Source organism: Leucopleurus acutus (assembly GCF_964270905.1).
Source record: "Leucopleurus acutus genome assembly, chromosome: 20".
Taxonomy (NCBI): domain Eukaryota; kingdom Metazoa; phylum Chordata; class Mammalia; order Artiodactyla; family Delphinidae; genus Leucopleurus; species Leucopleurus acutus.
Window position 1 is genome coordinate 31,771,437 of NC_139162.1, and position 25,216 is coordinate 31,796,652.

Genomic DNA, 25,216 nt, shown 5'->3' on the forward strand with positions numbered 1-25,216 from the left:
CACTGGGACTTCCCTGGCAGTCCAGTGGTTAAGACTCCACGCTTCCACTGCAAGGGGCACAGATTTGATCCCTGGTCGGGGAATTAAGATCCCACATGCCATTGCACAGCACGGCCAAAAAAAAGTAAGAAAAAATTTTTTTCATCATTATAATACTTTCCCTGTGTCTTATAATCTTCACTGTGTGAACAGGGATCACACTTGTTTCCATTTCTGGAAATTTAGCACCAGGTATGTAGAAAGGCATAGTAAAAATCTGAACAATAAATGATGTGAGTTTCAGTTCTGGGTAAGATGGAGTAATAACGTTCTACCCTATCTCTCCCACTAAGCGCAGCTACTTGGTACTTCAAGCTCACAGTGGGAACTCATTTGGTGATGTTCCTAGATTAAGAGAGTCTTTCAGTTAAACAAGAGCTGACATGTGGCTCTGGACAGCGGAATGGGTTTATTTAGACCAGTTAAATGCAAAAATTTCCTGAAGCTCTTTTCCCTGGGACTGAGCATTGGCTAGTCCCACAGATGTTAGCCAGAAAGTTGGACCATTTATGGCTATAATTTTTTTGTTGCTTTGTGGGTATGTGAGAAAACAAAAAGGGGTTGTAGGGCTCTCTCTGGATATATGAAGGTAGTATCCCCAGTGAAAGGTGCTGAACCACCCCTTGGGGTCAAAAAAGAAAAAAGGGGGAGGAGGGATGGCCTATAATACTTGGGGTAGTGTCTGCATGGTGATCTGTGTAGCTTGTGAAACTGGCTTCATTTTATAGTGAAAAAGATATTTGAGGAACAGTAGAGAATCCTTAAAAAAACCAGCTATTTGCTCCTGGGGAAAAATAAAACAGTTAAAGGCATAGTAGCACTGGACAGATAGAGCAATAAATAAGCAATATGAGGTGAAAAATTAAATTTGGATTTTGTGATTTAAGGTCTAGAAGAATCCAAGACATTCATGGGATGTGTTGTAGGTGAACCAGGGAAGGAACTAAAAGCAGGAAGGAAGGCAGTAGGTGGTGGCAGAGGCCAGCCTTAGGACTAGCTACCCAAGGTAGGAGGGTGTCATTTTTACTAGAGATTCTGCTTCAAGATGTTTCAAGCAGGCATCAGTTCTGAAGAGCCTTCATTTCCTGCCTGCCCTGGGTTTCTGGGGTGTGGGCTGAGGTAAGTGGAAGAAGGGAAAGGCGGTGCTATTTCACTGAACAACTCTAGGGGACACCATCCACACTGCATTTATGTAACAGAAGGAAGTTGCACTCTCCTTTCCCACTGAGAGTCGTAAAAGGAGGAAACACCATGTTTTCCCTGAACCACTTGCCAAGCCCATCTTTCTATTTGATTTCTATTATATACGTAACCGTTTTTCAGTTCTCAGAGTCCTGGTTCGAAACTTTTAATATTTTCCTTTTCTTCAACATGTTGTTGACACAGGACACACTGAGTAGATAAAACAAAACTATGTTACCTGCTCACCTTAAACAGAAACGCTCTTTTGCTAACTAGCTTCGCTTCTTTAAACATGTTTTATTTAAACAAAACAAAACAAAACAAAAGGCAAATCCTGTAATCTAACTTGTAAAACATTTAATATTTTGGATATATGGCTTTCATGACCATCCAAAAGTCAGCCTAGCTGGACAATGGGAGCTGCCGGACTATTGTTCATTGGCCACAAAGCCATGAGGTGGCTCTTTCTCCCAGGTCAAGAGGTCAAGCTCCAGGGCATTAATTTTGCTGAGTTTCTTTGTTATAAATAACAAACAAGGTCATTTATTTTCATTTTCTTGTTTCTAACTCCATGCATCTACTCCCCAGGATGAACTCCATAAACAGGTGGCTGGAATGCTGGGGAGAAAGCTTGAAACAGTTCCAGAAAAGAGGGCATGTCCCACTCTGGTGAAACAGTTTGATGAGTTAGAGATTTCGTTACTGCAGGATACGCACCTGCACTATTACTTGAAAAGCAAACACTCGTCTGTTTGGCACGCACAGATCTATGTAAATTAGGGGAGGTTATTTTGCTGCTAGTCCTTGGCTGTTCTGTGATCAAAATGCAATGGTTTCCCAATTCGTAAGAAACAGAATCTTTATTAGACTCAGTTCTTTTCTCGGTTTTTCTTTTTTTTTTTTTTACCATTTTATTGCTCTATGGTTATTAAAAATAACACGCCCTATAAATTAAACCTAGAAACATGGGTGCTTATCAAAGAAAGGATGTCATCAGAGGCTCCAACTATGGGAGATATTTATGTACAATGGTATATAGATCTGTCATGGAAGGAGTTAATTAATATCTGTCTGATGATTTTTCTCTCCTTAAGGCCCCAATAGCTGTCCTTTGGTGAAGAATTAAAAAATGTACTGACCCCCACCCATCGCTAAGAGAGTTCTGGGTCCTCAGCTTTCATTGTTCAGCCAGTGGGCTTTGTGGGCGACACTGCAGGGCCCCTCTTGCTGGAAATCCTCTGAGCTTCCTGATTTCCACTCCTGCATAAACCTCCTCCCCCATCACTACCTTTGTCTCTTTGGGGGAAAAGAAACCTTTTTCACTCGAGCAAAATAAAAACTACCCAGTATTTGTTTCTGGAGTGTAATTATAAACTTCATTGTACATTCTTCCTGGCTTTGATGCTTATCTTGAAGAGTTCAGTGAAAATAAATTGTTTTTATGAAAGCAGAGAAACCATTCGATAAACACGCTGTCTCTGAAAATTGTTCCTGCAAAAGAGGTCATTCTTTCACTTTAGAAGAAATAGAATACATTTCAGAAAACAGGCAGGACAACAGTTTAGGATTTCTGTGAACACAGGATATATTTTTTTAAGGCAGGGTGTAAACACACTGAAAATTGCACACCTCCTGATTGTGAGGAGTGTATTGGTTTTTAAAATAGCTTTATTGAAGAGCTACTTAGGTCGCAAGCAAATACTTGCTACATTTCCGGGAATGAATTCTCAGCTCAGTACTTTTTTTGCTACTAAGGTTTTGGGGGTTACCATTCTATAATTACTATATATCTGTCAGAACCTATGGGTGTATCTATTCTTAGTTAAAGTCATACTCAGCTGGGAAAATGATTTGTTTTCTAGAGCTCTTCTTGTGCCTGGTAGCACAGAAACCAATATGGCCAAACTTGGTTGTAATACGAGAAACAACCTCATATACATAACAATATATTTATTACCATGAATGAAAAGTTTGCTTATTTTTTTCCCCATTTGCTCATGTGTCTGTATTTCTTGACCTAAGTAAAACTATAAAAATAATTCACATTTTCAGACCAGAAAAGTTTGGGTTCACTGATAACTGAAACTAACAATGACAGTGCTTGGGGATTATTTTCACACTATAATTCCTGTGTGAAACTCTCTCCTGGTGATTAGTTTTCAAGCCTGCGCTGGAGACGTGTAATGAGGGCCCCAAGGTCAGAATGCTTCCTCTATACCATGTGTACATTCACTATTGTGAGAGCCTTGGTAGGTCCTGACTTGATTTTATCTGCATGTGATTTAGACTATGAACGTGAAGAGTTGATTCTCGGCATGAAACTCTCTTAAATTTCATGGAGATGAGTTAATACAGACACTAAGAACCCATGCTAGATAGAAATGCTATGCTTTATGACATGAAGCCCAATTCAGATATAAAACCAAGTATAAGACATTTCATGAATATAATACGTTAGCTGTTATTATGGGAAAAGAAAAGAAACTTGAGTAGCTCTGGCCCTGCTAATTTCCACTTGGAGCTGCTGTTAATTTGGCTGCATTACATATTGCAAACAAGGATTATAATATTTGGGTAGAACTTTTCATGACCAAAACTCAAGAAAATTAAACTGTATGTAATGTTTAATACAATCCTCATCTCAACTGAGGAAGCAGAACACAGGTTAAGTTACTGTTCATAGATCCCTAAAAGTGGGAGTCTCAGATCTTTAGTTATAAAACTCAGCAAGTTTAAATGCAGTCCTCATGGGGACTTTCTTGCTTAATTTTGGAGTCAGATAAAGTAGAGAAATAAAGTTTTTGAGTTCTGTCAAGATGTAAAAATGGTGTTCCTATTATGTAAAGTTTGTGTATTTCCGCCCCCCCCCCCCCATTTTTTAGAGATTCTTGGACGACACCAACTATCCAGTTACAAACATCAAGCTAATAAGACAGACGTTTTGGCCCAAATCATATAAAAACCTTACAGGAATTTTCTTATGCCCAGGAGTTGTATTTTGGGTTCAAAACTGATTCTTGTACTGCCCTCTTCTAAATCAATGACCGTTAGCACCGTGCAGCATAAATTCAAAGCATATTTAAGATATGTTCTTGGAGGTTTCTTCAAATTCAAGGCTAACATAGTACAAAGGAAGCCTTTGTCTGTGGCATTTCAGAAACAAAACGCTGACAGCCTGAAAAAGGTGACACTCTTACGATGACAAATAGCATGACAGTTACAATTGCATTAAATTTTTAAAAGCATCATTCTAAAGTTTTTAATGGATGGGCTTCAAATCCACTGGCACCCTTAAAATTGGGGGGCATTCTGAATGCAATGGTTAATCAGAACAGCTCTAAATGAAACAACATATAATTCTAGTTTTAATGTATACAAAAGATCTAAAACAGCACGGTGCAAAAGGCTCTCTTCTCCCAACCCTCAGGTAGTTTGTTCTTCTCCAAATCAGAAGTGTTGGGCTCACTCTTTCCAAATCTTACCTTGACCCGGTTCCCTGGGAGGGATATTCCACTACAAAAACATCCGTCTTTCTTCCCTCCCTCTCTCTCCCTCCCCCCACCCCCATTCTTCCTTCTCACTTTCCTTTCTTAAATGAATATTTATTTATTGCAAACCACCTAAGTACCAAGCGTGGTCCAAGGTTCTTGGGATACAGCAGTGATCCTGCTTGGGCTCTTGAGCAGAGTGTCTGGCCCCCTTCCTGGAGCTTTCTTTTACAAATACCATGATGCAAATTTGCTTGTCAGATTGTTTCTCCCCATAGCAGCAGTAGCCATGTCATGACGGGATCTCCAGGTACCTGGATGGGACAGGGCATGTGTACATGCATGCGGGTGACTCTGTGTGTGTGTGTGTGTGTGTGTGTGTGTGTGTGTGTGTGTGTGTGTAGGAGTATGATGGGTCCAATTCTCCTTTGAGGGCTTCCATGTGTGTCACTTTGGGCTCCTCTTTATCATTCACAAGTGCCTAAAACAGTGTCCAGCACTGAGGAAGCATGCAAAAAGTATCTGTTGAGTGCACGGAGACCGACTGTGGGCAAAATCGCGTGGTCGGTATGCAGCCTTCCCAAATGACTGTTTCTGTTCTAGTGATTCTTTTCATTCAAAGTGCCTCAACATATGTATCTTCAGACTCATCAGTTTCTTTTTTCCTCTCTCCTTAATCAAGATCTACACTCAGAACTTTCGCTTACATTACTTCCTAAATCATCATCATCTTAAAATATTGACTGACCGAATATTGTTTCCTTCCCCAAGACATTTGCATTGTGACAGGGAGGGGGGTTTTAAGAGCAAGCCTTTCCCACAACAATGGCCGGGAGGTGGTATCCCCAGCAGCGGGCATTTCAGCCTCCTGGGAGCCTCCTGGGAGAAGGCTGACCCCTCAGTTTCTAGTCTCCACAGCTCAACGTTCAGTGCCACGCAGGCGCCCACATGCAATTCCCCGTCTCGCAGCTAGTGGGGTTTCCAGTGCGAATATTTGTATTCCTGATCCTCGAGGTCTGATTACAACTTCAGGTTCAGTCTCTATGTAACTTTGATTATACTTTGCTTCATCCTCTGTAATCAAGCTCAGATTGCTCCAGATGCACGACAGAATGAGCAGAAGGTGAGGAATGTGAGTGTGCAAAGAAAAACTCCGCTTCCCAGCCTTTTGGGGGCTCCTTTTAACAACTATCTGGAAAAAATATATAATTTCTTTTTTGGTACCTCAGATCAGCAGGCTGCTCCTCGCCTGTGGCCAGATGCTGCACTCCACGCCATTGTTAAATACTAATAGTGAAACTTAAAAGATGTACTCTTGCGAGACAACAGGTGGCCACTGCAACCTCCAGCTCTGATTGGTGGAAAGGCCACAGGCGCCCAGTGGCCCGGAGAAAGGGCCTCCACTTCTGCGTTTCAAGAACCTGCTCAATGGGGTGTTGTCCTGATAATATCTCAGCTCACTGCCAATTTGTGCAACCCGCTGGGCCATTAGGGAGCGCCGCTGGGTTGTCAACGTTAAATGGAGACTCGGGAGAGGAGACCAAAGCTTTTTCAGGAGGGGGGGATTGGAGTCAACCCAGCGACAACGTAAGCAGTTGTTCCTTTCCTGAATACACACCGCTCTCTCACGCAGTCTCCAAACACCCGACTCTGCTAAGAGAAGAGCAAATACACAAACTTTCGCCTAATTGAAGTTTATTTTTCCTGCTTGGTTCCAGAACGATAATATTGGGCAAAGGTACATACACAAGGTGTCACCAAGCCAGGGTGCCTATTTTGGAGAACAGACGAAATGAAGAGAAAGTCCTGTGATGCTTGTCTGAAAAACTTCAGGCCGTGGGCCAGCAAAGTGTGATCAGGGACGAAAGTGTGAGTGAGTGTCAGCTAAAATATTTGTAAATTTCTCCCTTCCTGTTAAAGTAGTTACCAGACAACCATATTGGGGAGGGGGGCAAATCTCACAGCCTCTCCTTAACGTTCTCATCTGGTAGCAAATCCCTTCCCTTCGCCAAGGCTGAGGGCCAAACTGTCAGATGAACCCAAAGCAAGGGGGGGGGGCGGGAAGATGTAGCTTAAAGAAAGAGAAAGAAATCAAGAGGGGGGTGGGTGAGTGCACTGTGAAGAAGTTAATCACCCAGAACCTTTTAGGAAAATAGGGACATTTTCTCTCAGAGAGCGGTGAGTGATCCGCCTAGATCCAGTTACTCAAATGCCTTTCGAATACAAACAAGAGCAAAGAAAATACGAAGAGAAGCGACATGAGGCTTAACCCGGGGAGCTTCAAGTCTGCCTACCTGTGAAAGGTCAGGCCCCCATACCCCTCCTGGAAAACACCACAGGTGTACACGGGGCTCCCAGCTCCCGGCTCTTCGGAGGCAATCGTGCAGATTACCTGCTGGGTTAGGTGCCTCCAAGAAGGGGACACTCGTGGGGGAAGGCGGAGTGGGGTAGAGGGATCGGGGGACCCACGAGGAAGGAATGGGGACGAGGAGTGGAAACCGAGGGAAAGAGGAGTGGTGGGAAGGGAGCGGACGGCGCGTGGATGCTGCTGGCAGGAGCCGGGGGCCCAGGGCAGCGGTGGTCCGAAAGGGGGCGGGGGTCCACACCGGGCACGGGACTGGCCGAAGCGGCCGAGGAAGGAGGGGAGCGAGGAGCGCTCCGAGGCAGCGGGGACAAAGAGGACCGGAGAGGGAAGGGGGGCGCGGTGGGAAGAAGAGGGGCCCCGGAGAGGGGGAGGCCGCGGCGCGGGCGACGGGGCGGTCGAGGGCTGCGCGAGGCGCGGGGTGAGCCGCGAGGGGCCGCGCGGGGCAGGGGCCGGCGGGGCGGGGTCCGCGCGCCCGGAGGCGGTCCGGGCCGAGAGCGCACCGGCGGGGCGGGCGGCGCGCCAGCTGCCCGCGGTGGGAGGGGCGGAGCGGCGGCGGCGCGGGGAGGGGACCGGCGGCGGAGGGAGGCAGGAGGGGGAGAAGGAGGGGAGGGGCTGGGCCCCTTGTCTCCGCGGCTCCTCTCCTCAGTCCGCCCGGGGAGGAGGAGGAGAAGCGGGGCCAGCCGCCGCCGCCGCCGCCGCCGTCGTCGTCCCAGCCTCGCCCCGCGCACCTGAACTCGCCGCGCCGCCCCGGGCCCCCGCGCCGCGCCCCGCGCCCCGGGCGCCCGGCCGGTGCGCAGCGCTGCCTTGGTGCCCCGGCGGGGCGCGTCCCCCGGGCCGCCTCCCGCTCTCTCGCGGCTCGCGTGGCCGCGCCTTTGTGTGCGGCGGCCGCGGCTCCCGGGCTCCTCTGGCTCCCGGTCGCGGCGCCCCTCCGGCCCAAGTCCCGCGCGCCGCCCCCGGACAACCCCGGCTGGGCGCCCCCGACGGTGGATCTAGCGGCTTCGAGGAGGCGGGCACCGGTCCCGGCGAGCCCCAGTCCCGGCCCCCGGCCCCGGGCCCGGCTCCGGCATGGATGTGAGATTCTACCCCGCGGCGGCCGGGGACCCCGCCGGCCTGGACTTCGCGCAGTGCCTGGGGTACTACGGCTACAGCAAGGTGACCGGGCCGGGCCAGGGCCGGGGGGCGGCGGGTCGGGGGCCACCTCCCCATCCCGGGCGCGCCCCGCGGTCCAGATCTCCGCCTGCTTCACTTTTCTCTCCCCTCTCCGCTCCTTTCCCTTTGCGCCTTCGTTTCTGTCCAACTCTTCCGCTCTACTCTTTCTGCCCCCTTCCCACCCCCCTTTTTGTCCCTCAGCCGGCGCTTCCCTCTCTCCTCCGCCTCTCCTCCCACTGTCTCCCCCCCCAACCTGGCCGACGCTCTTTGGCTGCCCCAAAGAAGAGCAGCCCAAGAACTGCAAGGGGGGACTCCCGTGTGATTCTTTGTTGTTGTTATTAGTAAACACGATCGCAGTTCCCCTGAGTTTGCGGGGGGAAGGGGGCAACGCAGGAGTCCCCCATCTCGTGGTCTGATGACTTCGCCGCCCCCCTCCCAGCCCATCTCACCTCCCCCACGCCTCCGAGAGCTGGACCCAGGGCCGCTTAGCGAAGGAAAGGAACTAACTTTTGAGCGTGCCCTGGATGGGGTCTTCGAAGAGGGGAGCCGCGAAGTGGTGGGACCCCCGCAGGTGGCCTTTCCTGCCCTCTCGCTAGGGCGCTCTGGACCATGCAATGGAGGTGCCCGCCCCTCCCTGGTTAGCACTAGTGGCTTCTTATCTTTCATTTTTGGGGGAGGGGTAAGTTTGGCATTTCGGGGAGATCAGGGTTAGAGACCTCCACACCACGCCCTGGGTCACCCCACCTCCTTCACCTCCCCCTGTTCCAACTTCGAGGACCCAGCGTTTCAGGTGGCCAAAGGTGGATCTCAGAAGGGCAGCTGGCCGCAGCTCGGAGCGGCGAGTCGGTGCGAGAACCGCGGCCCTTGGGCCAGCGCAGCGCGTACTCCCGTTCTCAATCCTTTCCTGAAGCCCCCAAGGCCAAGCTTTAGAGGAAACATCACCCCGAGGGCGATATTCAGAGAAAGAGCTGTGCTCTGGCTGGCCTGTGCCTTTTGAATGTGGTTTTTCTTTCTCCTTCCCCCCTGCCCCTCCCTCCTCCCCTCCTTTTTCTTTCAAATCGCAGTTTGTTTATGATTGCTTGGATAACAGAGGAGGAAATAAGGAGCCTGCAGAAAGAAAGGTGCTATACAAAACTAATGAATACATAGCAGGAAGAGGAGGATTTGTATCTAAGAGTGAGGAACAGTTTGCTGTGCCCCGTGGCTGATGGAGGCTCGTGTTCCTTTCTGTTTGTTTATACTCCGTTCCCAACTCCAGTGCTGAAGTTTGTGAAACACCATTAGGGTCTCTCTTCCTCACCCCTCTGCCCTGTGTCATCATCACCCAGCTCTGCGCCTGGCACGGAGGGGCCTCCCAACAAGTATAGAAGGAAGGGACATCATTCAGTGTGTTTTAACCCTTTGGTGATGGTGGGCGTTCATGCTCTCAAAATTCCTAGAGTGATAACATTAAGCATTGAAAGAGAAGCAAGAAAAGGCCTATCCCTGTAGCCAGAGTTCAGGTTTAGTTTCAGGCCTCTGATTTTGGATTTACTCAAGTTATTAAATGCTTTCAAAAGTCTCCCATGTATGCTCAGTTAGGGACTTAGGCAGCCTAATTAAGTATGTAGTGTTTCTGAGAATCCACCTAATTGTTCCAGTGGGGTATTATTTATCTCCTTACAACTTAGCCTTGTGTATTCAAGCCTTGTATAGCTGGGCATGCTCTTATTTTTGGAAGCCATTACCTTGCCTAATGTAACTACTTCTTTCTCTGATTTAAGATCAGCAACACTCGAATGACACCAAAATAGAAACCTTTTGTACTAATCCAGTCACTGCAATGCGTGGCAAATCTCTCTGTTCACAAGGATCCCATGGGTACTTCAAGGGACCAGAGGAAATTGTGGGTGTTTTGTGTGTGTCTCTTTTTATTTTTTGAGAAAGGCTATTTTGAGTCAATTTAAACTCAGAACGTTTACTTCTGGGAGCGCCTAGAAAGCTTGCAAACAGACAATATTTATTGAGATGCTTGTTCAGTTTCAGGAGTGAGGATGCAAGATGGATTGCTGTCATATTTTCCTAATGCAGCAATTCGCCTGAAATAACTCGGTTTCTTAGTTATTCAGCAATCTGTCGTCTTAAGTGCTCTGTGTACCCAACTTATGAAAGTCAGTGCTTAATATTGGTAGAAATCAGATTGTACTTATTTTAAGGGATGTTTGCATTTCATTCCTTGCAGATAAAAATACAATAATCTTTAAATTGAGCCACGATACTGTATTTTCCTACTCTTAATTTCAGAAGTGAAAAACCCAACTTTACTCCCCGTAATTTTTCCTTATGGGGAGAATGCAGTAGAAGAAGAAGTATTAACTTCATGGGTATAAAACAGCAAGTGCTAGTTAAAGGTTTATAGCATTTCATTTCATAGCTAACTTGTGTGTCTGAAGTGACGTTATTCAATAGATTTATACTGAAAATGTAAAAACCAGCGTACAAAGACATGCATGTATCTTATTTGAAAACACCTGTAATCATTAATCTTTTAAGACTTAACTTTTGATCATGTGCGTTATCTTTCCGGATGGGAAGTGATGGCTTTCAAAGAAAGTCTGTTTCTGCCCTTTCTTGTTTTAACGACCATCTGGGAAACTTTAGAAGAAATACAGAACCCTCCGCTCCAGGCTTAACAAGGGAAAAGTTAGCGCTTATCGTTAAATTTATTTACAAACCGTGAATAATAGCGTTTCATTCATTTCTCTCTTTAACAAATGACCCGAGTCCTTTGTATAACTTATATGCATGTGTATTATCTTCACATTCTGTGAGTATATGGATCCTTTTTAAATGTCAGCGCTCATGAAAGTGTGTACTCTGTCTATGGAGAATGGATGAAAGAGTTTTGAGGGTTCAAAAGTCATTGCAAGTAGGAGAATAACTTCAAATAAAATATAGCCAGGATCATTAAAATCAGTTAATAATTCATGAACCAGCCACTGATGTATAAACTCAAAGTCATCTCTATTTCCTCAGGGCTAATTTCCATTTTAATTTCAAGTGGAAAATCTACTGTTTGAACATTTCTTTTTCTGATGCAGCTAACAAATTAAACTAACACCTATATCTTTTTTTTTTTAAAAAGCTTTATGTTATTCAAGTGAATTAGTGACCCATTGTCTATATATCTGGAACTTTTCTTTCCCTGGGTTCAATTTGTCTTCACCAGTAAGAAGCTAATATGCAACGTATCAATCGGCATGTAGTGGTCAGAAGCCTGCTCTCCTCACCCACCCGCCCCCAAATACACTGTTACGTTTAATGTGGGTGTAAGCCAGGTACAATCACGCATTGGGTTAATAATGAATTTGGACTAAACTCTAGTTACTAGCTTTTCTGCATATTCTTAGGGCTTCCCCACCCCCTTTCAAAATACGGCTATTGACGTCTTACCCTATGTAGAATAGTCCTATGCTGTTGTAACTCCATCTGGCCCAAACATTGCTTCCTAATTATTATATGTGTTATTGATCACACTGCTTAATTAAGCTGTTCTGATGTGAGCACTTTCCCTCTGCCTCATGGGCCTCTACCTTGGCTAGCCTGAAGAATAAGAGGACCTGAAGGGTGGTTTGTCATTGGCCTACCTTATTGAAGCCCATGGCTCAAGTTGAGAACATATTGAGAGGGAAGGGGGATTTGATTGAAACTCTCCTTAAGTTGATGTCTTGCACTAGCATGAGAACTCATGGTTTTATTTCTAGGGTCTGGAGTATGGGGGTGTTGAATTTTGAGAGCAGATTGAGAGATTTCCGTGTCAGGTGTTTAACCAAGATGTGGAAACCACATTGTGAAAGAAATGAAAGGTTCTTCTAGGGACCTTAGAGCAAGGGTCATAAACTCTGTCTGTTGGGACAGCCAGTTAACCTTCATGAAGCTAGAGGTTGTGGTCAAGTGGAGAACATGCCCCATTTAAAGGGGGAGCCTTGCTCAGCATTAGTAGATTGTTGCCATGCCAACATTTGACCCAGTATCTCCACATTCTGCAATTCTTTTTTTTCAAGAAAATGATAATCTGGGTTTTTATGGGAAATATCCTGAATTTTAAGTATTGGCTGCAAATTAACAAATACGTGAAATCATTATGTGGGACCCTCAAAGCATGCCTGTGTACTGCTCCTTTGCAACTTTTGTCTTAACAAACTCATATGCAGATGAGGATTCGAAAATCATTTTTAAATACATCATTTCTAGGTTACGTTCGACTCTGTGGGCAGTTCTACTACAGTGTTCGACTATGTGGATAATTCAGTTGAGTGAGTGGAGGAGGTATAATTTAACCACTTTCAGTGTAGTTCTAATCTAATAATTTGGATTCTATCATTCGTTAGTTTTATGGTCTCAAACCAATGGAATAGTCATTCTAGGTCAGGAGCTGGCAGACTGCAGCCCACAGGTCATGGTCTGCAAGTTAAGGTTGGTTTTTGCGTTTTTCAACTGTTGAAAGAATTCAAAAGAAGAAGAATATTTCGTGACTGCGAAAACTACATGAAATTGACTTTTGTGTCCATAAATAAACTTTTATTGGAACACAGCCCCACTCATTTGTTTACATCTTGTTGGGGCTGCTTTCATGTCACAGTGGCGGAGTTGAGTCATTGTGACAGAGACTGCATGGCTTGCAAAGCCTAAAACATTTATTATTTATAGAAAAAGGTTGCCAACCCCTGTCCTAGATGATCAGTCCACTGATGGTACCGTGATCTTCCTTTGTTCCAAGCCAAGACAGTAGAAAGAAAATCAAGATGGCCTAACTGGAAAGATGACTCTCTCAGAGAATGTTTCTGGAAATGCTTCTAGGACAGTGGGGTCTCAGCCCTGGCTTCAGCCATGGTCGGGTAGGAGGAGGCTTGTAGAAGATACTCAAGCTCAGCCAGACTAGTTCAGTAAGAATCTCTGGGGATGGGATCCAGGCAGCAGTGTGTTTAAAAGCTCCCCAGGTGATTCCCACACGCAGCTCTGGTTGGAAACTTTGTTTTAGGCTGAGGATCCTGAAGTGAGCAATGTCCAGGGGCAGTAAAACTGGGTACGAAGTTTGTGATTGCTGTAAAGAAGACAAGACCTAGGACAGAATGGTTGGTTCCTGGTCGGCACTCAGGGCCTTTTGAGGCCCTTGGCAATTCCTAAGCCCTATTGATTTGGGCTCCCCTCCACATCCTGCATTTAATACAATATGACATGATACCATATCTGAGTTGATGTTGATTAGGTGGCTTATGTTTGTATTTTGTAGGCATTTAATTGAGCATCTATTAGTTTTAATTTTGTAGCATGTGTGTGTGCGTGCACGCACGCTTACTTCTGTGCTGTGTGGCCAATTACTTTTTTCTACATTTTAAACATTTCTGTAGGCTCCTGAGAAGCTTATAGTTCTAGGTGTCCAGTCTATGGTGACTACTGGATAAAGCAGTCCTGCTGACACAAGCTTGAGGTCCAGAAACTCCCCATTTTTCCACGTCAACCAGTGGAATATTGATGAGAACCATGTGCTCAGTGAAGCCTAATATACAGTTAGCCAAAGAATGTTAATTTTAGTCATTTCAGGTGAAGTCAACGGTTGTACGTGGCCACAGCCTTCAAAGTATGTGTGGTTATTTCAAGAACTGTCTACTCCAGGTCACAAACTGTCAGGGAGACACTGAATCCACTTGAGGACTTGTTTTGTTTACTTTGCACCAGTATTTAAAAAAATAAATTAGTTGTCTGTTTCTAAAAATCTTTGCATATAAATCTGGATTTCCAGTTTTTCTTTCATCGTAAATGCTGGACCTGTACCCTGTCATGGCATCGTCTGCTAGTTGCCCTGATTCAGATGGCTGTGTACTCCACAGTTCACCGTGGTCCTCTCCACTCCCTCCACCTCACACTTCGCCTTCTATATACCTCTCAGGTCCCAGGAGGCTTCGAGTTTGAAAACTTTGATTAGAAAGAGATGAAATTAAGTGAGCATCAAATGATGCTCAGACCTAGTGAAATGAGGTCACTGTCATCGGAGAAATACAGACCCAGTGTTCCTTGCGGTATGTAGGATAGTAGATGAAATGGAAAAGAGTAATTTGTGATCATATTATAGAGCCGTGCTCCTCAAACTTGAGCATACACGAGTAATACCCAGAGTGCTTTCTGTAACACAGACCATTGGACTTTACCTCTAGAGTTTTTGCATCATAAGTCTGGGGTGGGGCTCTCAGGTGATGATGTCATACTGTGAGTAGCATGGCACAGAGGGCCTTCAGTGGTAAGGGAAGTCGTTTGTTCTTTGTAAGTTTATCAACTAGAATGCTTTGGGCTGCAGGTAACAGAATAAACAATGAACAGTGCATAAACCCTAAAGACATTTGTTTACTAGTAAGTCTTCAGGTGGGCCATTTCAGGCTGTTTTGGATGGTTCAATCATGTCTTCAAGGACCCCCTTTACTTTTCTCTTTATTCCGCCATCCTTGGAATTTCAACATTCTCCTCATGGTCACAGGTTGGCTGCTGTAGCTCTAGGCGTCACATCCTCACATGATAGCATGCGAAATGAGAAGCAGGGCAGTGGTGTGGGTGGCAGTGGTAGTAAAGGAGCGCTTTCTCTTTCTACACATCTCTTATTAAGAAAGAATAGCTTTCTTGGAAACAGTTCCACTAGACTCTTTCATCTTACTGTTCAGAAACGGATCACATGCCCACCCTAGGACAGTCATTGGCAAAGAAGAAGGGGACTGCTGTGATCAGCATAGACCAATCCCATGTCATCCCCTGGGGCTGGACACTTGTCACATGAGCATAATTGATGTTACGCTCTGTTAGCAAGGAAGGAGGCTGTTGGAAGGACACCCGTGTCTGCTGCTGAGCACGTTTGAAGAATTTTGAGTGGGCTAGCGTGTGGTAGGGGTTGAATTTTGTGAAGATGAATCTGACTTTTTGAGTAGATTAGCGTGGGGCCCGACAGGAGGTGGCGGTCAGTGGGGACCAGGGAGGACGCCACTAGCCAGTCGAGATAAAGGTGTGAGAAAGATTTGAACTAAGGAGATGTGAATATGGACGTGAAGGAGAGGAGGGCACGGAACAGAGCATCTCTGTAGCTTAGGAAGGAGAAAGAGGAAGCGGAGACGACTCAGGGTGTTTGAACTGGGGACCTGAATGAATGTTAAGACTTCGAACAGAAGCAGAGAGGCCAGAGGAGAAGCTGGGGTTGAAGGAAAGATAACACTGATATGGGATATTTGGGTGGAACATTCCCACAGAGATGCCAAGTAGGTGCCCTGGAACCTACCCGTGCCTTGGAACTCAGAGAGCTCAGGGTTGGAGAACCAAAGTCGGGGGCTTCCTGTAAGTGATAAAGCGCTGGAAACAGAAGTCACTTCTCTAAGAGTAAGGAGACGGGGTGGCAAGGACGCATCCTTGGTCTTGAGGGTAGGCTGGTGCGGTGTTTGGTAATCCAACTTCCCAGTTAGGGAGGCAGTATTTTAGGACGTAACACGTGAAACTCCGAAAATTTGGAAATCTTACTGTACCATGACAAGGATGGTATAAAAAAGGAGTATGTATGTGTGTGTGTGTGATGATATATCTTTTCTAGCTTAACAGTTATTTGGAAAGAAACAGTCTTAAATGGCTATCATCAAATGGGAATAATGCAAAATTTGCAATACCATACTTTACAACCACGTCAGCCATTTATGAATTAAAACATTTCATGTGTTTTTCTTTGTGTAAGAGATGCAACTTCAAACTGGATTTTGTGACATGTTCATGATGTCATAAGTATCTTGGGGAATCTGTTTTGAGTGTGGTTAGTAAGGAAGGACAGGATTTCTGCTAAGTATGCTTATAAATTCAGTGTATTTTAAAGGTGGATTCAGCACTCTTTTAAAAAAACCCTATTAAAATAAAAGGAATAGAGGCTTTTATTCAAGGTCTGCATGAGCTTCTGACAGGTTTCATCTTCTCTCTTTGTAGTAGGTCATTTTATTTTCTTTGTTTCCTAGGTTTGTATCCTAATCCCTTCCTTTGGGAGGCCATGTTCTTTTAGATAGGTTCCACTCTTGTATAAAACACATTAGCCATTGGAAAATATCCCTTCTTGTATGACTAATATTCTATCTTTAATCTTAATTTAATTTTACTTTGTTTATAAAAGAATACTTGTCATGTCTTGATAATCCATAAGTTAAAGAAATTGGCCAACATCAAGAAGTGTTTGGATTTCACTCTAAATACATATTTGAATGATATAGATTCGTTCTTTTGGAGGAGATAGATTTTAAGGTGGGCCCTTCTATTCCATATCTTGCGAGTTTAATGTGACCTTTTCTACATTGACTATAAATTGTATATATAGAAGAATTATATTAAATATTGTAATGGAAGTGAGTTTTCAAAATATTTTAAATTGATGTAGTGTAACTGTACTATAATGTGAGATTTTTCCAGCAATTTCTACAGCTAATTTATAATGAGCAGGGGATTTTGGTGTGCTGCAGAATAACAAAATTTTTCCACTTTCTTTTAAAAAATCTTCTAGATATAGGAAGGAGAAGTTTCAAATGCTGACCTGGCTAGAACACTTTTGTGAAATATGTATGTTTGGTTGGAAGTTGGTTTTTCTCGAAAAAAGGATGAGTTAAATTTAGAACTATTGAGTACTCATAAAGCGTACTAGTAGACTGTTTTGCTACTCCTTTATGCCTGTCTCCAGGGAGAAACTCAACTCATTATTTGGCTTACTCAAAAAATTCTAACAACAATGTTTAATGGAGAAGTGGTTAAACTGTTGTATAAGTAAAAATTCTTTGGACTCCAAGTGGGGAAAAGTCCTCAAAATGAGTTAAATAGAAAAGGGGTTATAAGTTTTGCTTCAGGCATAGCTGGATCCAGGTGTTACAAAGGGATGCTGTCAAGACTCCTTTATATTAGTTCTGTTTTCATCTGTTCAGCTTCTCTCTCAGTCAGGTTATACTTGGGTGGTGGGAAGATGTTCAGTAGCAGCTCCAAGTCACACCTGCACAGCTCAGCTTCCCCAAGAAGGGGAGATTCTCTTCCCTGCTTGTTTCTGTACCTCCTCTGCACTGAGTCTCATTGGACAGACTTGGGTCATGTGTCCAGGCCCAACATCACATACCCATCTCAGGATCAGGGGCGCATACTGGCAGCCCCATGGAAACCACATAGGCCAAGAGTCGGGAGCAATGGATCCTCAGAGGGAGAGCAAAACGCTGATGTCACAGCAAAGGGAAGTGGGCATGAGGTAGTTAAAAAAAAGAAAAAAGTCCATTTAAACTGCTAAATGAAGTGGAGCTTGACGATTTTGACGATTTTTGAGGATTTGAGTTGTCCATGTTTCTTATTCTTTGTGGAAACCAGAAATAGCCTGTGCTTATTTAATGCAAATGTCATCATTGTTATTTGCCAAGCATTTATTAGGAATGCACTTCTTGTGAGGTGCTGAGATTAGATGTGGTCTGCCTTCAAGAGACCTCTAGTTTGGTAGGAGAGCAGGTGTGCATATGTGAGTGTTCATGAAATTCGTGTGTGTGTGTGTGTGTGTGTGTGTGTGTGTGTGAGAATATGTGTACATAGGGAGATGTTCTAGGCAGAAGCCAATGGTTGGTTTGGTGAAAGTGTTCCAGAAATGGTCAAGGAAGGGGAAACTTCAATGTAGGCAAAGAAGGGCCTGTTAGTTAGGGTTCACCTGCAAGTAACAGAAAAAAAAACTTGAGGGAATTCCCTGGTGGTCCAGTGGTTAGGGCTCTGCACTCTCACTGCCGAGGGCCCGGGTTCCATCCCTGGTTGGGGAACTGAAATCCCACAAGCTGTGCAGTGCGGCCAAATAAAAACAAAACAAACCAAAAAAAACCCCGAACCAACAGTAACACCCCCCAAACCACTTGAGAAGCAGTGGCTTAAATGAGATAGATTTTCTCTTGTCCCTAATGAAGACCAGAGGTAAGTAGTTCTGGGCTGTTATGCGGGCTTCATAGACATCTGGGACCCAAGCTGTCTCCAGCTTTCATGTGACCCTTGTCCTTATGGTCTAAGGTAGAATGCCAGTCATCATCATGGTCCACCCGGCAGGAAGGAAATGTGGTCAAGCGAGGTCTCCAGAGGCTGCCACAGGACACTTGCTTCCTTCTCACTGGCCAGAACTGAGACACATGGCCACACCTGTGACTGCCAGGTTGTGGCTGGCCACGTGCCCAGGGAACACTCAGTTACTGCGGAAGCAGGGGTGAGTGCCTATGAGTGAGTGATGGGTGAGGTCCAAGGAACCCTTCTGGGTATCTCCAAGTTGGAGATTTTGTGAACAAACTGTAATATTGTATTTTGCTAAACTTCGTTCAATATTTTCGGTTTTATTTGCTCCTGGAGGGTCCTCTTTTGGTGAAAGAGATACACTGTGCTATCTTTTCAATCCTTTCTTCAGCTTTGGGGTTTTATTTTGGGCATGCTTAAAATACCCGATGATTGATCTGTGTCTTTGTAGGAACTGCAAATCCCATGTCCTAATATTAATTCATTACCTATATTTTAGGCCCAAATTTTTCTTCTTTTCAAAATACCTCTTGAATTTTTACACTGCCATTTCTCAGGTCCTAACTCTGGGTAATAGAGTTTTGCGCACAAGTCAGTCTTCAGTTGCGTTTTTTAAAACTAGATTGTTTTTCAGCTGATGGATTTCCTTTTTGATCAAACCCAGCTTACCTGTGACTCATCGTATCCACACATTCACCAAATCTTCTTCCCCAGAAACCTGCAGTTCTTTACGCCCTTTCTCCTCACTTACCCTTGACCATGCAACCTCGACGGCAAAGACACGGCCCCCTTCTTTTACCCTTGACCATGCAACCTCGACGGCAAAGACACGGCCCCCTTCTTTTACCCTTGACCATGCAACCTTGACGGCAAAGACACGGCAGCTTCCTCAGCCCCCTCTCCTTTTGCTGTGTAGGCTGTGTCAGCCCTTGGTCAGCCTCATTTCTCAACTTTAGGGTAACTGAACACTGTCCGTTTTCCTTTCTAAAAATGAAAGCTCTCTGAGTGTGCTTGGGTCCTTCTGTTTATCTGTTTATTCTCTTGGACATTCTCCAAACGGAGAGTCCAAGTCGTCTCCGCTCTTTTTAAGTCACAGTCAGACCAGCTCTCCCCTCACTCTTAGGAGGGAACTCACATCTTTCACTTCATGAGGAACGTTGATATTATCTGCTAAGAATTGCTCATGTGTCATCCTCACTCGTGTAGGAACCGCTTCTCTCTTTTATCCAGACCCAGAGGAGAGCAGTTTCTACTCTTTGGGAGAAATTCCCCCAACAGCGTCATTCCCTTTCTGATTGTTGAATATTGGTTCTGCGGACAGCTCCCATCTTTCACGTCTTAGTCCTTTTTCTACTTTCAAATGTGCCCAGATGTCCTCTGACCTCCACTACAGATTTTCCAATCTACAGTTTGTTGAGGGCCACCTCACTTGTCACGGCTTTGGCTGTCTCCTCATTCTATCCACATTATAGTACATGTCATGGTTTTGTTTAAGTCACTTTTTTCCCTTACATAAATTAATGTGAAATGAAGACCATCTCAAATGGAAAACCCTATCACTTCCCAGACATAGAAGAAAATCCTAAAGATAAATACCAGGGGAGTAAACAGTATTCTGGAGAGCTCACCGGAGACCTTGCTGGCCTCAGGCTCTGCTCTCTGTTTGTTGAAAAGGGGGATTTGCAAGTGTTAGAGAGGTGTGGAAGATGTGTTAGCACCAGACTGAGACTCTGGCTTTGATTTTATCTGGAGGCTTGAAAGGAGTTCAAAACAGAATGACTTTCTCAAGATGTAATTAAACATTCTTTCTTCCTTGTCTCTGGACCTCGCAGAAGGGATATGCATGCAGGTCAGCTGGGGGTCAGGATAAAATGCGGATCAGCGGGTCTGGGTGGGCCGGAAGGTTGGCATCCCTAACCCATTCCCAGGTGATGCTGTTGCTGTTGGTCCTGTCTATGCTGATAGTTGTGAGTCCTAGAGAAAGGACCATCCACATCGACTCTTCTGTCTGACTCTATGGACCCCCTTTTTAACATCTCTCTGAACAACGGCACAAACAAGAAGTCTCTCCCTGGGCTTCCATGTCTTTCCCACTCAGGCCCACCTCAACACCCTGCGGTCTGCTTCTGTTCCTCCTTGCATTACTGACACTACCTTTTTCCTCTTCTCCTGTGAGCTCTGCCTTGCCGGATCAAACTTCATTCATTCCTGCAAGAATGTGAAGTGCCTACTTAAGCTAGATCCTGCTCTGAGCCCTGGGGCTATGCTTTCCTGATGACTATCCTTCTGTGTCCTGTGATCTCCCATGTCTCTGGTTCCCAAATATTGTATTGACATATTTGGGTACTCCTGCTCTGTTGTCTTGTCTGTGGCTTTCCCTCCTCTTCCCAGGCGGTGGGAATGTCCTCCCAAAGCTTGGCTTCTTGCTCTTTTGCCCCTGTATTATTTTCACTTTGTATGTGGATCTCGCTTTCTGCCTTTAGCTGTTCCCTCTCTGATGTTGTTTGTATCGGCTATCTATTGCTGCGTAACAAAGTAAACCTTGTGGCTTAAAACAGAAAACATGTTTTACTTGTGATTCTGCAAGTCAATAATTTAGTCTGGGCCCAGTGGGGCAGTTATTCTCATCTTGGCTGGATTCTCTAATGTGTTTGTGGGCAGTGGCAGGTTGGCTGTGAGGCTCTGTTTCTGGAGATTGGCTGACTGTCCACTGGGGCCCCTTGCTTCTCCTGCACATACGTGTAGTCTCTCCCCTCCAGCATGCCAAGATGTACACAAGTGCCTGCATGGTAGTAGCATTCTGAGAAGTGCAGAGGGCCCTTGAGCTCAGGCTCAGAAATTCTGTTCCTTCTACCACGTTCTACTGCCCAAAGCCAGATTCAAGGGGAGGGGAGGTAGATTCCATTTCTTGAAAGGAGCTGCTGCAAAATCACATGACAAAGGGGCGTGGATACAGGGAGGTGGAAGAACTGGGGCCTTTTTCGCAGTCTTCCCCAAGGCCTCAAATCTTCATCTCTGGCTTGATCTACATTTCTCATCCCCTATATGGCAGCTCTCTATAGAATATCACCACTTCCCTGTCTGCCATCAGTTTAAATCAAACATAAGCCATATGGCAACCTGCATCCCTCTGCCCCAGAGCTCCCCTTCAAGTTTTTACTACTTCTCTCAATGCCCTCATCATTTTCGGATACAAAAAATTAATTGTGATTACTCGGCCCCTTTCATTCTCTTAAGGCAATAACTCTTCATGCCGTCTTCATTTTTCTTCTCATGACCTCTTTTGCGTCTGTCTGCTTTCTTTCCACTGCCAGTGTCCTAGCCAAGGCCTCAGCCATAGCCACAAGCTCCTCCCTGACTCTGTATTTTCTAAATTTCTCCCGCCTGCAATCAAATCTGCGCTCCACTTCGGTTTGATCCCTCAAAAGGATATTAGTCTAAGCATCATTCTCCCTCTAAAAGCACTTCCAGTGGCTCGTCTTTGTTTATACCAGTGCTTTCTCAGATTTGCCACCTCCTTTTGGCCGTATCTACATACCACCAGTATTACTTATTAAAAATGTTTTTACATTGACTCACTTTTTAACTTATGTCACTGTTGCATAAGGGAACCTTGTATTGCTGGCAACATGTAAAAATTACCGATACAATAAATGCAAAACTATTAAAATTAAAAAATGTATGTATATATCAATTAAATTAATCCAGTATGCATAATAGATATGGGAGTACTGGCCTACAAGATAAATTGCTTTGTCCTCAACTTGACATTGAAGACCCTCCATATCTAGTATCAAAGTTAACCACATTAAGCAAAAACAAAATTCCTTAGAAAAAGATTGTTGAATTTTATTAAACACTAGAGTTCTGCTCAGGGTCATTTCAGTGGTCATAGATCAGCAGCACAAAGTAGGATTGCCTGTCTTAATATTTTCGTGCATTGCTTAGACATATCAGTTGTTTTGAAAATATTAATTTGAAATAGCTCTTTTTGCTGGCCCTCAAAGCCCAGTTGTTCACAGTAGATAACTTTCTTGGTGGCCTTATAGCCTTGCTCTGTCTGAATTAATAATGTTTCAAATACTGTTTCCAATTCTGGCTTTGACTTAACAGGTTCTTAACTGCCAGTGGGCTAAATTTTATACTACACATTCCCTTTTTTAATGGCTTGTCTTAATCCTAGATTCCTAGGAAACACTGTAGTTGTGATAGATACCATTTTGATCATCTGAATATCTCTTCATGGTTAGACACTTTGAAAACACTGGCACTCGAGCAGGTGCAAGATGGCAGGTTGTAGTTGGCATCCATCCCACTTCCCTACGATTCTTGAGCCTGTGTGTTTATTAAGGTGAAACTTCTGGAAGTTCAGGGCAGAAACCAAGTGAAGGAAAACCAAGTCAGGCTAAAGAATTCTGATAGACTAATACGAAAAGTAAGAAGAGTGACAAAAGAAGACAAGAAGAGTGACAAGAGTTGAGAGTGATCGAGAAGATTCTTATCTAGAAAGAGAGACAAAAAACAGTGTCCAGATGTGGAGAGGAAAAAGAAAAGGGTATTTTTTTTTTTAAAGAGGCCAGTTCAACCCTAAGTTAACAGATAACTTTTGGACGATAGACAACACCTCATTGCCTGACTACTAAAATTTCCCAGCGTAGCATAACCCGTATATGAGAATTTAACTTTCTGGGAAAATTTTTTCTGATGATGTTTGGCCATCATACTTGATGGTTGATGCAGAATTCTTGTCCTTTAGTTTCTTATCAGAAATGATGGTCCTTTCTTTAAAAAAAATATTTATTTATTTATTTATTTTTGGCTGTGTTGGGTCTTTGTTGCTGTGCACGGGCTTTTCTCTAGTTGCGTCGAGCAGGGGCTACTCTTCGTTGTGGTGCGCAAGCTTCTCATTCCGGTGGCTTCTCTTGTTGGGGAGCATGGGCTCTGGTCATGCAGGCTTCAGTAGTTATGGTGCGCAGGCTCAGTAGTTGTGGCTCCCAATCTCTAGAGCTCAGGCTCAGTAGTTGTGGCGCATGGGCTTAGTTGCTACACGGACTGTGGGATCCTCCCGGACCAGGGATTGAACCCGTGTCCCCTGCATTGGCAGGCAGATTCTTAACCACTGTGCCACCAGGGAAGTCCCTTAAATCTGGTGCTCAGTCCCTATTAAAAACTGTTTTAAGAAATAATATATTTATGGAGAATGGCCTGAAGAAGATGCAGTGCATCCATTCATCCAGATAACCTAACTTAAAGTGAGGCTTCTGCCAGCCTGAGAGCTGAATGCTTAGGACGACACACTGTTGTACACCCCACTCCACATTTGCCTTCACTGGGTCTCTCTCAGGTGTTGATTACACACTCCTAGGACTTCGCGTTGAGCGGAATTATGAATAATAGTTTCATGAACATCCTTTTTGGGGGGTTCTGTTTAATTATAGTCCATTACATATTCATAGTGTCTTTTTTTTTTTAGGATGACTTACCAGAGGATCTTTTTAGGTTACTGTATCAGGAAGAGCTGGAAAAAACATCACTTGGTTTTATTTAATGAATATTATTAATCTTGTTATTCTCATTTTTTTGCATTGGCTGTCAGGAAGCTTGGAGTCCAGCATGAAACTTATTTAGTAACTATTCAGAAGAATAGGATGTGCATTCCTGAGTGCTGGTCACCTTGGCTTTATTATTTTAAATTTTTTTTGCCTTGATTCTTAGAAATATTACCTCTCTCTTTAGAATCAATTGTACTTTTAAAAGTCACCCAGGGGCTTCCCTGGTGGCACAGTGGTTGAGAGTCCGCCTGCCAATACAGGGGACCTGGGTTCGTGCTCCGGTCTGGGAGGATCCCACGTGCCGCGGAGCGGCTGGGCCCGTGAGCCATAGCCTCTGAGCCTGCGCGTCCGGAGCCTGTGCTCGGCAACGGGAGACGCCCGAGTACCGCAAAAAAAACCAAAAAACAAATAAAAGTCACCCAATTCTTTTGTGGAGAAAAGCAGCTTATGAATAAATACTTAAAATACTTCTAAGTACAACGAGCATGTTTGCATAGTGTCAAGAATACTTTGAGTATCTTTTTACAAGAGAAATTTCCACTTAGGAAATTAAAGTCTACTGGTTGTGTCAATATTGTAAAAATAAAAAACAAACGTATCCCTTCCCCTTTTGGTCTTTTTACAAGGACGGGTATAACTCGCAATTTATAGCGCTTGCCAGAGTTCATCTCCTTTAGGATATTTCCCCCAGAGTTAGGGAATCTATTGAAATGATGAAAACAGGGAAATTGGGATAGCCCCTGAGCCTTCAAATCAGTGTTTGAGCTCTCTTATCATTCAAAAAGTACTAATTCCTAAATGTTCACATCCTGCCATCATTAGCATCTATCTTAATTGAGTAGATGTAGTTTTAATTTTACCTGAAGACTGTTAAGATTACCCCGGCATTGGGGGTCTGTTGGACCAGTTGTCAAGTGGAGACTGGTCCACACATGCATCCTAGGAGCCATGAATTGGCTCCCTGGGGGTTGGAAAGCGCTTCTGCGCACACCCAGGGCATTTGATCTTTGAGAAAGCCCTGCTGTCTTGGCTCAGGGAAGCCTTCCTGATGCCACGTGAGCCTTGCCCAAATTAAGAGAAGCAGTTAACCTCTCATAAAACCAGCCACCCGCTTAGATTGCTTTAAAGTGACTCATGGCAATGCAGATGTACTTTACCATTGTCTTGGTGCCACTGTTTTGTTTAATCAGCTTCCTGAAAAGTGGGAAACTTTATTTTGGTAACTTTGGAAAGCAGCCTGACTCATTCCTCCTTAGGTTGTTTATCTAAGGTTGGCCCAAGAGGTCTAATGGATTTTAATGACTCCAAATATCGAGCAGTTGGCAGGCTGGCAGGGTGTGTGGGCAGAGGCCAGGTTCGAGCCACTTTCCACCACGTATGGGCTC

General features: G+C 44.6%; 1 protein-coding gene across 2 annotated transcripts in view; it reads left to right on the top strand.

Annotated features, from left to right (window-relative positions):
- Positions 1–8,139: 8,139 nt before the first annotated feature.
- The window catches only part of TOX3 (TOX high mobility group box family member 3), a gene marked incomplete at both ends in the record, with an annotated part of 105,862 nt that continues 88,785 nt past the window's right edge, over positions 8,140–25,216 (top strand). For both annotated transcript variants that reach the window (XM_082862402.1, XM_082862401.1), the window contains one exon: positions 8,140–8,226. In XM_082862402.1, coding sequence (XP_082718528.1) covers positions 8,140–8,226 — 87 coding nt within the window. The remainder of the gene's footprint in view (positions 8,227–25,216) is intronic.